The following is a 14,161-nucleotide window of genomic DNA, read 5'->3' as shown; positions in this document are numbered from 1 at the left end:
CCGCTGTCCAGGTCAGTGGTGTAGATCTGCTTGATCCCAGCTCCTCGGATCAGAGGGACACACTCATCACACGGACACTTAGTCACAAACAGCATGGTGTTCTCCTCCTCGCGGATCTCGTCACTCCTAGAAACGACAGTCAATCACATTTATTTACGTCATAAATCCTCATGCCCAGCTACTAATTCCTGCCCCCTGGTCCGATTTCTCGGATGTACCTCCTTGCTTCCTCTCTGCCATCTCCGCTGACCTGTAAGGACTGGACAGGTCGAGAGCAAATATACCCATGTACACATTCCCTGTATTTCCTTCATRTACAGATGTAGGATCTTAATTTGATCACCCTGTTGCAGAAAAATGTTCCCGCAAGGCAAGAAATGTAAAATGTGTAGTGTATTTGAGGTTTAAAAAGGCTTCTGCAGTTTGCCAATTCCACTTWAAAAATGTCAATACCTTACGAAAAATGTATCAAAACCTACAAAAATGTCCATTAATTATAATCCACATTTCCTGTTGCTGCAATTAAGCTCCTACGTCTGTATACTGTCCTCTCATATCAGTGGAGATGAAGGGTGGATATAAGGGGAGGAAGTCACTTAGGAGTATTGAGATGGAGCCCATGTCTTCCCTCTCCTCCTGACCTGAAGGTGAGTGCGTTRTGCTCAGCGTGGATGATGTAGCGGTACTTCCTCCTCTGGCGGTCCTGCTGTTTGTTGTCCATCTGGGGGTACTCTCCGTACTCTGAGCCCACTGGGTAGGCGTTGTACCCACAACCCACCAGGTACAGCCGCCCCGTGCCATCACAACCACCCTAAAACAGGTGAGCACAGAACACAGTGAATGCCAGTTTGACCTTATTCAAAATACATAATATTCATGTATAGTTATGAGCTTAGAAAARACAACAATGGTTTACTCACTGATTTCCCTTCTGCCCAAATGACAGCACCAACCCCAACCTTAGGGTCCTCTGGAATATCAACAAACAAGTAACACTCAGACATGTTCATCTGTTTCAACCTTCAGACAGGTTGAACCACCCATCACAGTTTGTCCTGTTAGCCTTAAAACATGAACATATAATTAACCCTTTCAAAAAATTAAATGTTGATTTCTTGAGTGATCGGCTGACCAACCAATCAAAGAACTCCTTTTCATAGCAGCTGTCGCTAACCACTAATGAAACTAGAATGTCTTTTGGGATACTTTCTGTTCATCGGACACCCGATACCCKCCCAGGGCAACACATCTCTCCAACAAACGTGCAGTCAACCATGGGACGTTATGTCATAACAATAGTCTCGTCATAACAATAGTCTTCTCTCCTACAATTTTTAATTGCCTGGTACTCCTTTATGTGATTCCCCACAAAATGTGGTGACATGTCATATTTACAAAATGACTTCCTAGTTTGAATGAGTAATCTGGCTAGTATATAGACTACTAAACAGATATTTCAGGTACCTGTTCTGTAGGCCAACAGTCTGGCCTGTACGATGCAGTGTCTGGCAATTTCCTGGGACACCCCCTGAGGCTGGGGCTGCTCCGAGGTTGCAGGCTGGGAGTCCTTCCTGTAGAAGCCATGCTGGAGAAGAGGCACYCTAGCAGCTACTGAGGCCAGAACKCCYACCAGCTCCCTCATGTTCTGACGCAGGTTGGAGAAGTACGGCTCCATGCAGAAGTTCTCCAGACCTGTAGCAAAACAGTGTCAAATCCTCATCTATAAACAGTATGTTTACCATTCATTTAACAGGATCTACACAACAGATGGCGTGGCACGTGGCCTCTTGAGCAAAAGAGATCCTCAAACCTACCCATCTTGAGTATAGCCCAAGTATACCAATATAGCCCAAATACAGCTAACCGGTGAACACAAGCTAGCTAACAAGTATGATTGAATGATTGTACTACGGACCTATTTTGGTGAGAATGTCACGGTGGCACTGATCGTGTGGGATTAGGAACTCTTTGGAGAAAGTGTCCAGGTTCCGTCTCCTCTGCTTCCAGTAGAAGTCCCCGGCGTCCAATTCGGGGTCGTCCCCCGACACCCTCGCCATGAAGTCACACCCCCTGGAGGTCTCCTCCACAAACTGCTGCAGGCCGGGGGCCACGGGCTGCACCACCACACTGATGTGGGGCCGGCTGTTGGACTTCAGCTTCTCGGACGCAATGGCGTCCAGCATGGCCTCCTGGGAAGTGGAGTCCGTCCCATTAGGCCTGACCGCTAGCAGACTCATCTCAGGGTCACCAGGCCAGAAGGAGATGCGGCTCACCCCAGCTGGAGATGACAGACAAGAGACAAGACATTACAAGTGACCTCTCTCTCTGTGTGTGTGTGTGTGTGTATGTATATGTATATATCTCCTCACCATTGATAAGCATCTTGAGGCAGGTAGCGCAGGGTCTCCTAGAGAAGTAGAGGTCTGAGGCAGCCAGCCTGGGCCCGTGTCTGATCACAGCTACCTGCCCCACGTGGAGCTCTGGACCGGAGCAGTGGAGACCCACCACCCTCTGGTCCCGAACCACCACCAGGCCTGTACCCCGCGTCTGACACACAGAAACAGACAGGAGATGATGCATATCATATAATTGATGATGCTCAATATGGTCATTTAGTGCATGTTATCTATWAAAAAWAAAAWAWWAATTGACACATACACCTGATAGGTGCAGTGAAATGTGTTGTTTTATAGGGTCAGCCATAGTAGTACGGCGCCCCTGGAGCAAATTAGGGTTAAGTGCCTTGCTCAAGGGCACATCAACAGATTATTCACCTTGTTGGCTCGGGTATTCAAACTAGCGACCTTTCGGTTACTGGCCCAACGTTCTAACAACAATATGTAATGGCCGCTACACAGTGCATTCAGAAAGTATTAAGACCCCTTGACTTTTTCCACATCACAGCCTTATTCTAAAATAGATATTTAAATAAATGTACTTCATCAATCTACACACAATACCCCATGTTGACAAAGCAAAAGCAGGTTTTTAGAAATGTTTGCAAATGTATTAAAAAAAATATATATATATATCACATTTACATAAGTTTTCAGACCTTTGTAGAAGCACCTTTGACAGCAATTACAGCCTCAAGTCTTCTTGGGTATGACGCTACAAGCTTGGCACACCTGTATTCGGAGAGTTTCTCACATTCTTCTCTGCAGATCCACTCTTCACCGTAGGGATGGTGCCAGGTTTCATCCAGACGTGATGCTTTGCATTCAGGCCAAATAATTCAGGCTTGGTTTTATCAGACCAGAAAATCTTGTTTCTCATTGTCTGAGAGTCCTTTATGTGCCTTTTGGCAAACTCCAAGTGGGRTGAGTGGCTTCCGCCTGGCCACTCTACCATAAAGGCCTGATTGATAGAGTGATGATGAGATGGTTGTCCTTCTGGAAGGTTCTCCCATCTCCACAGAGGAACTTTGGAGCTCTGTCAGAGTGACCATCGGGTTCTTGGTCACCTCCCTGGCCAAGGCCCTTATCCCCCCGATTGCTCAGTTTGGCCGAGCGCCCAGCTCTAGGAAGAGTCGTGGTGATTACAAACTTCTTCCATTTAAGAATGGGTCGGCAGGTTAGAGCGTTGGACTAGTAACCGAAAGGTCGCAAGATCGAATCCAGCTGACAAGGTAAAAAATMTAATTCTGCCCCTGAACAAGGCAGTTAACCCACTGTTCCTAGGCCGTCATTGTGAATAAGAATTTGTTCTTAACTGACTTGCCTAGTTAAATAAAAGGTAAAATATATTTTAAAAAATGATAGAATGATGGAGGCCACTGTGTTCTTGGGGACCTTCAATGCTGCAGAAATGTTTTGGTACCCTTCCACAGATCTGTGCCTCGACACAATCCTGTCTCTGAACTCTATGGACAATTCCTTTGACCTCATGGCTTTTTGCTCTGAAATGCACAGTCAACTGTGGGACCTTATATAGACAGGTGTGTGCTTTTCCAAATCATGTCCAATCAATTGAATTTACCACAGGTAGATTCCAATCAAGTTGTAGAAACATCTCATGGATGATCGATGGAAATAGGATGCACCTGAGCTCAATTTCAAGTCTCATAGCAAAGGGTCTGAATACTTAGCCTGTTTTCACTTTGTTATTATGGGGTGTTGTGTGTAGATTGATGAGGGGAAAAGGCTGTAACATAACAAAATGTGGAAAAGGGGAAGGGGTCTAAATACATTCTGAYTGCACTGTAGGTCAAACTTACAAAGTCATTCTGCTTTATGTCTTCTGGTTCCTCCTTGGGGAAAAGTTCCATCCATAAACTGAGCAGGGTGAAGAGGTTAACCTTGGACAGCCTGGGTCCATGACCTAAAAACACACCATAGAAAAACAGGATTACAAACAGGGAAGGCTAGTGAGTTTTTTGTCCACTAGATCTTTGCTGCTCCCAAGTGATAACACATTGAGCTCAAAGAAATTATTTAGGTTAAAGCAAACATTGGGCAGACATTTGCTTCCTCTTCCCACCAACTCTGGAGCACTGACATAGAATGTGAAACTGTTGGCCAGTACATTTCTCTTCAAAACATGTATGTGACTCTGGCATTCATAGGGGAGAACAACCAAACGGATGCTTGATCCAGCAACCCTACTATTACAGAGCAAGCCCAGCTTACCTGTCCGGTGCCATAAAGCTCAAGACCTCTTTGCAGAACCAGTCACGTTATCCTTGGAACATCACTACCCGAAAAAGCTACCATTTAAGTTTCAACTTCAATGGGGTGACAGAATTGTTACAACAACAAAAAAAAATAGGACCGGTTGTACTATTTAATGGTTTTGATATAATGATACATTTCAGAAATTCTGACAAAGATGTAGTATATTTAATTAAACTGCTAATAATACTAGGTAAATTTCATATTCACAAATGTTCTAATTCAAAACCTAACTTTTTTCACTTTATAAATGAGTTTAAACAATATGGCACTATACCTAAAATGAAAAACAAAAAGGCAATTCCAAACTTGTATTATTCATGAATATGATTTGTTTGTTTAGGATTCCTGGCAATGTAAATTGTTTGTATGCTTGTTTGCATGTGACTATTCCTCTTTTGTTGATATTTGTTAATAAAAAATACAAAAATAAGAAACTTCAATGGGGTGACGTCAGACAGTTGGGACGTCACAAGGATCCCGTTTGGACGTTTCTAGACAGCCACTACGTAGGTTACAGACGTGTGGGTTCAAACTAATAAAAGCCTAGACGGTGACACGTCTTTATTTTTAATATGCCTCAAAGCTCATTATTCCGTGTGAGTAGCAATATTATATCGAACAGTAAAAACATTCGCAGCATTCTCTGTCAAGCTGTCAACTCGCCAGTAACTGACAGCGCAGTAGTCTCACCTTGTACTTTGGTGTCGGTTTGTGTGCTGGCTTCCCTTACATCGCGATATCCTTTACAGTTGCATGAAGCGGCACAGGTTGGTTTCAAATATTGGTTCGACTGTACAGTATCCGTCGTTGCCATTCAATCAATTGAATGTAAAATGTAGCGAACGTCACCAGACAAGGCAAATACGTATGATGATTTGATGTTGTAGGTTTCTGAACAGCTAAGCTAGGCTTCTTCCTATATCTTCTGACGTGGAACAAATAGGCGGAGCTTGTCTTGCACCCAACCCCCAGAACGGTCAAACGCAGTGTGTTTGTTGTAAATGTTCTGCATTCTTGGTTGCAATTAAAAAACTATTGTTAGATTACATCTGCATTCCATTATTAGTATGTCATTTCATTCATGACGTGATAATCTTAAGCAATAAGGCCCGTGGAGGTACCACACCTAAGGGCTGTTCTTAGGCACAACGAAATGCCTGAACACAGCCCTTGGCCGTGGTACATTGGCCATACATCACAAACCCCTGAGGTACCTTATTGCTATTATAAACTGGTTACCAACGTAATTAGAGCAGTAAAAATAAATGTTATATCATACCCGTGGTATAGGGTATGATATACCACAGCTGTCAGCCAATCAGCATTCAGGGCTCAACCCTCCCAGTTTATAATAAAAGTGGTATTCATTAGGCTAGTGTCTCTAGGATTAGAGAATGTATGTGATGGCCTCTACATGGCAGCATAAGGACATGTTTGTAATTATCTGTCATTGCTCATATGAATGTTCAAAACAAGAATATTTGAAGTCATTTCTATTGCATCATCCAGAAATGTATACAATAATGTAGTTTTGTTTATTTCAAAGTGGTTGCATCTCATGACTTGCAAGTCGATAAACATGTTGAGAATTGTGGCACCAATATCAACTGTTTCCATCCTAAATAATTGTAAATATTTCAAAAATAAATGTAATCGCAAAAATAAAACATAAGCAACAAATTATTTTTGAAAAAAGAATAATAAGAGTACAATGCGTTGAATTTAAATTTCAGTACAAACACTCGCTTCAAAGTAAATTAGAATGTAGTAATGAACGTTAAACCATTAAAACAATATTCAAAGCAGCAGAATGATTGGAAATGCTGGGGTGGAGGGGTAGGTAATCTCAACCAAAGGAATGCAATAATAGTAAAAAATGTAGATATCTATTTTTGTAAGAATAAAAYAMTTCACACAGAGTAACAAGTTGTATATGGTCCAAATGTTTTGTTTTCTGTCTGGTAAAAGAACTGAAGAGTTGAAAACCAAGTTCCTGCTCATTGTTGCATTGCATCACCATGMTCATCTCAAGTCTCGAGAATTAACGTGCCTGAATGAATAAATGACAAGCTCTGCTCTACTTTGTCAGTACACAGCATATTACAAATCATATTGAAACTGTCATTTCCTCAAAACATCCACAGGCTCTGAACCATAAACCCTGTAAAATATATTTCTGGCCAGCTACATCCAACCCTTCAACAGTAGAGCAAAGTACACAACTTTGATGCAAAAAAATATATAATAATAATCTGCAATCGGGGGGGGGGGTTGACTGCCATCCCCTGCCACCAGACATTGTCAGGCATGTAACAGTGTCCATCTTAAGCTAGATCTATGGTCCTCCAATTAAACTGACGCTAACTGAGTAGTCTGATGCCATTTAGCAGGTTTGTAAACATGCAGTGACAGACAACGAACTCTGATGTCACTGTTTTGACTGGTAAAGGAACTTCCTCCCCACAGTGCCACCTGTCCGCGTGGAATATTAGGTGCATAGGCAGGGACTGGCTTTGGCTTCTTTGGCTGTGTAACTGGAGGTGAGCCATAGTCACCWGATGACCWCYCCAGATGACCACTCCAGACATTGTCTCAATGGATGAATAATATGGCAATTTAGAGATCCGGTTCAAGCTAGCCGTTTCCAWGTTCATACCATTTCCTTCTTTGTCCTTTCTACCATGGCCAAGTAGTGTCAAGCCAAACCAGTTCATGCTAGCCCTTTCCTCGTCCTTCCTTCGGGGCTGGTTAGTGGTCAGTCAGTTTTTGAAGGCCCCACAYCGGCTGGCTCTGCAGATGAACTCTTTGAGCATGTTGCCATCGATCTGCCAGAATGCTGCAGTCTGGGTCACCTCTGTCAGGTGGTTCACACAGAACTTGAAGCAGAACTCCTCCAGGTCCTACAGGGAAGCGATCACATCCAGTCACAGTATGAACAAGGGTACAGTATACAGCAGGTCAGCAACAAGCGGCCCGCGGGCCAAAACTGGCCCCCATGTAATTTTTTGGGGCCCCCTTAGTTTTGGGTCAGAAAAGACTAAAGTCACCAGGAATTCAGAAAAAAAAAACAGCTTAACGTAAGGTAATCAAGGTATCTTTGTTATTTTCAAATCAAATCTATTTTGGGGCTTAGTTTTATCCAATTTGTAGAGTACAACTTATAATTATGTTCCAGCACCCCCGACCATCCGCTACGCATAAAAAAAAAAAATTGGCCCGCGGCTGAATCTAGTTGCCTACCCCTGGTATACAGTACCTAAATATGTATAAGATGGTATACAAGGTCATCTGACTAATATGTCCATAATGACATGGCTAACGTCTCTCGTAGAAGGCAGCCTCAAGAAGCTTGTGGTAACCAGTAAGCATTTGAGTGGTTAACCCTTAGTAGTGACACTCTGTCACAGTGTGTCTCACCTCAGCGTCGTATCGCACGGCGGCAGAGAGCAGAGAGAAGGCGTTCTCCACGGTGATGCCTCTCTTAATGATGTGTTGACACAGACGTTTCAGACGGTTCTCACAGTAGGATGTGGCCAGGTCCAACAGCCCTGAAACAGAGACATAGTTCGTACACACAGCGGCTTTCCTATGGATGGACTTTAACTCAATAAAGTKATTTGTTTTGAGTCTGGAGTCTGTATGGATCCTAAACAGGATTCCTGCTTCAGTCCAACTCACCGATGGCGTCCTCTGGGGGCAGGTCTACGTTGTCAGTGTAGAGGAACTCCAAGAAGGAGCGGTAGACYGGGTAGGAGAACTGGTCGATCTCAATCACCTCCTTCATGTCCTCTGTCCAGTGGGACTGGAACATGGAGCGGAAGTGTTCACACCTGACAGAAACAATGGACACTTATGTTGTCGTGTTACGTCTATAGACAGGTTTTATTGTACCTGGTTGGTCCTATTGGAAAGGCTAAAACTAGAAAAGCTACATTTCTTAAAGACAATGTGTGTGCTTGCTTCAGCAGTATAATACAAATATTTTGGGGGGACTAAAATTCACATACCGGATCTTGAGCACAGCCTTGTGTACGTGGATGTATTTCCCGTCCACGCTGAACTTGAGGTCGGCCGTCTCAGGGCTGTCGAACTCTTTCCTCAGAGACTGGGCCACAGTCAGGAAGTCATCATGCTCTACGACAGAACACAACGCCTTAGCTGGGAATCATGGTGTGTGTGTGTGTGTAAGAGAGGGTTATCCTAGACCATTGGTTAGGGCAGTCCTTCTCAAATAGTGGGGCGCGCCCCCCTGGGGGGGCTCGGAGCGATGCCAGGGGGGGCGCGTGTGACCCCGGGGAACATGCTTTTTTTTGCCGCAGGGAGTAGGTTTTTTTTGCACCGAACAAGAGCACACAGCACAGAGCAGGAGATCATGAAGTGCAGATAACAAACCCTTAAGAGACACCATGGAAAAATATTTAACAGGGATGAAAAGAAGGCGGAGAGAGACGGAGATAATGAGACAAAGTAGTCTCCCGAAAGCTAAGACGAGGAAATATGACGACGCGTACGTAGCGCTTGGCTTCACTGTGACTACGGTGGGAGAGGAGAAAAGACCGGTATGTTTACTGTGTCTAAAATGTTGGCAGCGGACAGCATGAAGCCAAAATAAATGAAGGCGTCACTTAAAGACATTACACCCCAATCACGCTGATAAGCCGCTGAGTTTTTTCAGCGAAAACGTGCCGAATATTGCCAACAATCGTCCCGCTTTGCTAAACCGTTCTCATTGTAGCCATTAATCCTGACTTCCTCATTTTGATAAAAAAAAATCAGCACAAATTGTTTTATTCATTTTTGTTTTATAAGTTAAAGTGTTTCATATATTGTGTCTCTGAGTTAATGTTGCTGATCAATTTGAATTTATTATTATTTATTGATTATATTTTATTTTTCAGTATCTAATGGTCAAAAAAATTAGTTTAAATAAGGGTTGAAATTTTTTTTTTTTCAGGCAAAGTGATGCACTTTAAGTCTTTTTTGTTACAGACTAAAAAACAATGTTAATAAAGTTATTCTTTGTTGTAAGTTGATCTATATTTCTTTCTTTTTTAGTTTTTCTTAATGTTAATAAGGATACAATGTTATGCAGAGGTGTACCTATAACAATTTTATAGACAAATGATACTATTTACAGTAGCGGCGGAGAGTTGGGGGGGCGCGAAATGTTTACTTCTTCCTAGGGGGGCGTAACAGAAAATAATTGAGAAGCACTGGGTTAGGGGAACCTACTTAGAGATCAGAAAAAAATTATAAAAATCACACATTATAACCAAGTTACATACTGCACCTTTAAATAACATTGAATAAGTGATTAAATTAACTCACCCATGGAGAGTAGCCTCCACATGACAGACGGCGTAGCGAAGCAGGCGAAGACGTCYTCAGTGCAGGAGAAYTGTGTGAGGTGTGGCAGCACGATGGATTGACCCCTACACTGGCCCCACATGTACACCTGGCCGCTCTGGGTCTTACAGGCAGATGTGTGTGTGGAGTGGCACGCCGCAATCTCCACTATCCTGCTGGGGGGGAGGGAGGGAGTGTGTTACACACACACACACACACACACTCTACCAAGTAACAGTACTCTCCTGTGTCTTTTGACCGCTATAAGAAATTCTGTGATTCTTGAGTGCATTGTTTCTTTACACGTCTCCCTACTCTGTCTCTCTGTGCCACGCCTCTTCAGTGTTTTCCSTTGTCCTTTTGCTGCCTACAGCGGGCCTCTCTCCCTCTCCCCTTTAAGACGAAGACAGGAAACAGAAAAAGAGAAGGAAGAATGACAGGACACTGCTGAAGTCACTGGTGTTCCATGAATTTAACTAGATGGGATGTACACTATATGTACTAAAGTATATGGAATTAGTGGATTTGGAATTAGTGGATTTGGCCATTTCAGCCACACCTGTTGCTGACAGGTGTATAAAAATCGAGCACACAGCCATGCAATCTCCATAGACAAACATTYGCAGTAGAATGAAGAGCTCCGTGACTTTCAACCTTGGCACTGTCATAGGACGCCACCTTTCCAACAAGTCAGTTCGTCAAATTTCTGCACTGCTAGAGCTGCTCAAGTCAACTGTAAGTGCTGTTATTATAGTGAAGTGGAAACGCCTAGGAGCAACAACGGCTCAGCCGCGAAGTGGTAGGCCACACAAGCTCACAGAACGGGACTGCCGAGTGCTGAAGCYTGTAGTGCGTAAAAATCATCTGTCCTTGGTTGCAACACTCACTACCGAGTTCCAAACTGCCWCTGGAAGCAACATCAGCACAATAACTGTTCATCYGGAGCTTCATGAAATGGGTTTCTATGGCCGAACAGCCACACACAAGCCTAAGATCACCATGCGCAATGCCAAGCGTCAACTGGAGCGTCATTAGACTCTGGAGCAGCAGAAATGCGTTCTCTGGAGTGATGAATKATGCTTCACCATCTGGCAGTCAGGTGGACGAATCTMGGTTTGGCAGATGCCAGGACAAAGCTACCTGTCCCAATGGATAGTGTCAACTGTAAAGTTTGGTGGAAGAGGAATAATGGTCTGGAGCTGTTTTTCCATGGTTGGGGCTTGGCCCCTTAGTTCCAGTGACGGGAAATCTTAACACTACAGCATACAATGACATTCTAGACCATTCTGTGCTCSCAACTTTGTGGAAGGCCCTTTCCTGTTTCAGCATGACAATACCCCCAGGCACAAAGCGAGTTCCATACAGAAATGGCTTGTCAAGATCGGTGTGGAAGAACTTGTCTGGCCTGCACAGAGCCCTGACCTCAAKCCCATCMAACACCTTTGGAATGAATTGGAACGCAGACTGCGAGCCAGGCCRGATCGGCCAACATCACTGCCCGACCTCACTAATGCTTGTGGCAGTTTGGAAGCAAGTCCCCGCAGCAATCTTCCAACCTCGAATAGAAAGCCTTCCCAGAAGAGTGGAGGCTGTTATAGCAACAAAGGGGGGACCAAGTCCATATTAATGCCCATGATTTTGGAATGAGATGTTGGATGAGGTGTCCACATACTTTTGGTCATGTAGTGTAGCTTATGTCAGAATTGATTTTTCGCAGCAGGTTAGGAYAACTTATCCAGCAGGTTAGGAGAATTAACGTAGCAGGTTAGGAGTATTAGGTTAGGGTTAGCTAAAATATTATACTTTGACAAACTGTATTCTATCTAGCCATGACCGTATTCCATGGACATAGAAGATTGCTGGTTTTATTGTGSCCTCTGTCTTGTAGCTTGATCTCAAGGCCAGCCTGAGGCTCATTCGAGAGTGTTGACGTTACACAACGTTCAGAGATAGAAATGAACATGACAAATGTCCACGATCTATTCCYAATTAAATCCCAATAACTGGTTTGCATGTTTTCAGTGAAAAGTTCATGCTTGTCAAGTGTCAAAACCATTTGTACCCCAGCCCACAACATAATGGCCCCATCTCTCCCCTCCATTCTAGTRTTGCTTCATTGTGACAGGGATAATGTAAACTCAGAGAGACAGATTATTCCAGATCTGGTGTGTGAGCCAATGTTTGGACAATGCAGTGTTACGGTATGGACCCATACTGGATGGAATACAACAGAGAAGGTGAAGAGAAAAGAGAACTAACCATTGGTCTCTGAAAGATGACAGTATCAACTGGGGCTTTTAGTGGGCGGTAGTAGACACCAGAGCTACATCTCAATCCTGTGAGTGTGTTCTCTCCCTTACCTCTCCTTCTCAGCCATGATTTGTACAGGACTGAGCTGGTTGCTCTTGTTGCCAGTACCCAGCTGTCCGTAGGTGTTAGCCCCCCAGGCATACAGCAGGCCCTCGTCTGTTAGAGCCAGGGAGTGGGCGTAGCCTGACGCGATCTGGAAGACAAGTCCTTAAGGGTTTTACACAGTGGGAGTGGACAGCAACAAGGCTCTGGGCTCAATTCTGTTTTGTATTAGTTTGAGTTGAAGTAGACATGAGTAGACGATTCAGACAGAGACATACAGTGGGGCAAAAAAGTATTTAGTCAGCCACCAATTGTGCAAGTTCTCCCACTTAAAAAGATGAGAGGCCTGTAATTTTCATCATAGGTACACTTCAACTATGACAGACAAAATGAGAAAAAAAATCCAGAAAAATCACATTGTAGGATTTTTTATTAATTTATTTGCAAATTATGGTGGAAAATAAGTATTTGGTCAATAACAAAAGTTTTTCTCAATACTTTGTTATATACCCTTTGTTGGCAATGACAGAGGTCAAACGTTTTCTGTAGTCTTCACACACTGTTGCTGGTTTTTGTCCCATTCCTCCATGCAGATTCCTCTAGAGCAGTGATGTTTTGGGGCTGTTGCTGGGCAACACGGACTTTCAACTCCCTCCAAAGATTTCTATGGGGTTGAGATCTAGAGACTGGCTAGGCCACTCCAGGACCTTGAAATGCTTCTTACGAAGCCACTCCTTCGTTGCCCGGGCGGTGTGTTTGGGATCATTGTCATGCTGAAAGACCCAGCCACGTTTCATCTTCAATGCCCTTGCTGATGGAAGGAGGTTTTCACTCAAATCTCACGATACATGGCCCCATTCATTCTTTCCTTACACGGATCAGTCGTCCTGGTCCCTTTGCAGAAAAACAGCCCCAAAGCATGATGTTTCCACCCCATGCTTCACAGTAGTATGGTGTTCTTTGGATGCAACTCAGCATTCTTTGTCTTCCAAACACGACGAGTTGAGTTTTTACCAAAAAGTTATATTTGGTTTCATCTGACCATATGACATTCTCCCAATCTTCTTCTGGATCATCCAAATGCTCTCTAGCAAACTTCAGACGGGCCTGGACATGTACTGGCTTAAGCAGGGGGACACGTCTGGCACTGCAGGATTTGAGTCCCTGGCGGCGTAGTGTGTTACTGATGGTAGGCTTTGTTACTTTGGTCCCAGCTCTCTGCAGGTCATTCACTAGGTCCCCCCGTGTGGTTCTGGGATTTTTGCTCACCGTTCTTGTGATAATTTTGACCCCCAGCGGGGTGAGATCTTGCGTGGAGCCCCAGATCGAGGGAGATTATCAGTGGTCTTGTATGTCTTCCATTTCCTAATAATTGCTCCCACAGTTGATTCTTCAAACCAAGCTGCTTACCTATTGCAGATTCAGTCTTCCAGCCTGGTGCAGGTCTACAATTTTGTTTCTGGTGTCCTTTGACAGCTCTTTGGTCTTGGCCATAGTGGAGTTTGGAGTGTGACTGTTTGAGGTTGTGGACAGGTGCTTTTATACTGATAACAAGTTCAAACAGGTGCCATTAATACAGGTAACGAGTGGAGGACAAAGGAGCCTCTTTAAAGAAGAAGTTACAGGTCTGTGAGAGCCAGAAATCTTGCTTGTTTGTAGGTGACCAAATACTTATTTTCCACATAATTTGCAAATAAATTCATAAAACATCCTACAATGTGATTTTCTGGATTTTTTTTCTCATTTGTCTGTCATAGTTGAAGTGTACCTATGAATTACAGGCCTTTCTC

The 14,161-nt window shown here is 43.8% G+C and overlaps 3 protein-coding genes across 12 annotated transcripts in view; all 3 read right to left on the bottom strand.

Moving 5' to 3' along the window:
• LOC111958103 (cytidine and dCMP deaminase domain-containing protein 1) overlaps positions 1-5,604 on the bottom strand; it is a 9,104-nt gene extending 3,500 nt beyond the window's left edge. Inside the window, exons 1-8 of the mRNA XM_023979290.2 lie at positions 5,364-5,604; positions 4,217-4,320; positions 2,370-2,547; positions 1,916-2,278; positions 1,465-1,692; positions 921-970; positions 642-811; positions 5-126 (exon numbers count right to left, since the gene is read on the bottom strand). Of these exons, the coding sequence (XP_023835058.1) occupies positions 5-126; positions 642-811; positions 921-970; positions 1,465-1,692; positions 1,916-2,278; positions 2,370-2,547; positions 4,217-4,320; positions 5,364-5,487 (1,339 nt within the window). The 5' untranslated portion in view covers positions 5,488-5,604. The remainder of the gene's footprint in view (positions 1-4; positions 127-641; positions 812-920; positions 971-1,464; positions 1,693-1,915; positions 2,279-2,369; positions 2,548-4,216; positions 4,321-5,363) is intronic.
• Positions 1-14,161, bottom strand: part of LOC111960691 (Friend leukemia integration 1 transcription factor) — a 124,089-nt gene that overhangs the window by 92,396 nt on the left and 17,532 nt on the right. The gene's annotated exons all lie outside the window — the stretch shown is intronic.
• Positions 6,190-12,542, bottom strand: LOC111960690 (RCC1 and BTB domain-containing protein 1). 4 transcript variants are annotated; one of them, XM_023982839.3, is made up of 7 exons: positions 12,380-12,542; positions 10,335-10,412; positions 10,002-10,195; positions 8,681-8,807; positions 8,352-8,503; positions 8,091-8,221; positions 6,190-7,573 (listed from the first exon to the last, which is right to left on the bottom strand). In XM_023982839.3, exons 1-7 carry the CDS (start codon positions 12,394-12,396, stop codon positions 7,433-7,435), a joined length of 840 nt encoding a protein of 279 aa, XP_023838607.3. In that variant the 5' UTR covers positions 12,397-12,542; the 3' UTR covers positions 6,190-7,432. The 4 variants fall into 4 exon arrangements, with proteins under 4 accessions (XP_023838607.3, XP_070294897.1, XP_070294903.1 ...); XM_070438796.1 differs by having other exon boundaries at positions 10,002-10,192; XM_070438802.1 differs by lacking the exon at positions 10,335-10,412 and having other exon boundaries at positions 10,002-10,192.

This window comes from Salvelinus sp. IW2-2015, linkage group LG4p (assembly GCF_002910315.2).
Source record: "Salvelinus sp. IW2-2015 linkage group LG4p, ASM291031v2, whole genome shotgun sequence".
Taxonomy (NCBI): Eukaryota; Metazoa; Chordata; class Actinopteri; order Salmoniformes; family Salmonidae; genus Salvelinus; species Salvelinus sp. IW2-2015.
Note: the sequence above shows the minus strand (reverse complement) of the source record. Positions and strands in the feature narration are given on the sequence as shown.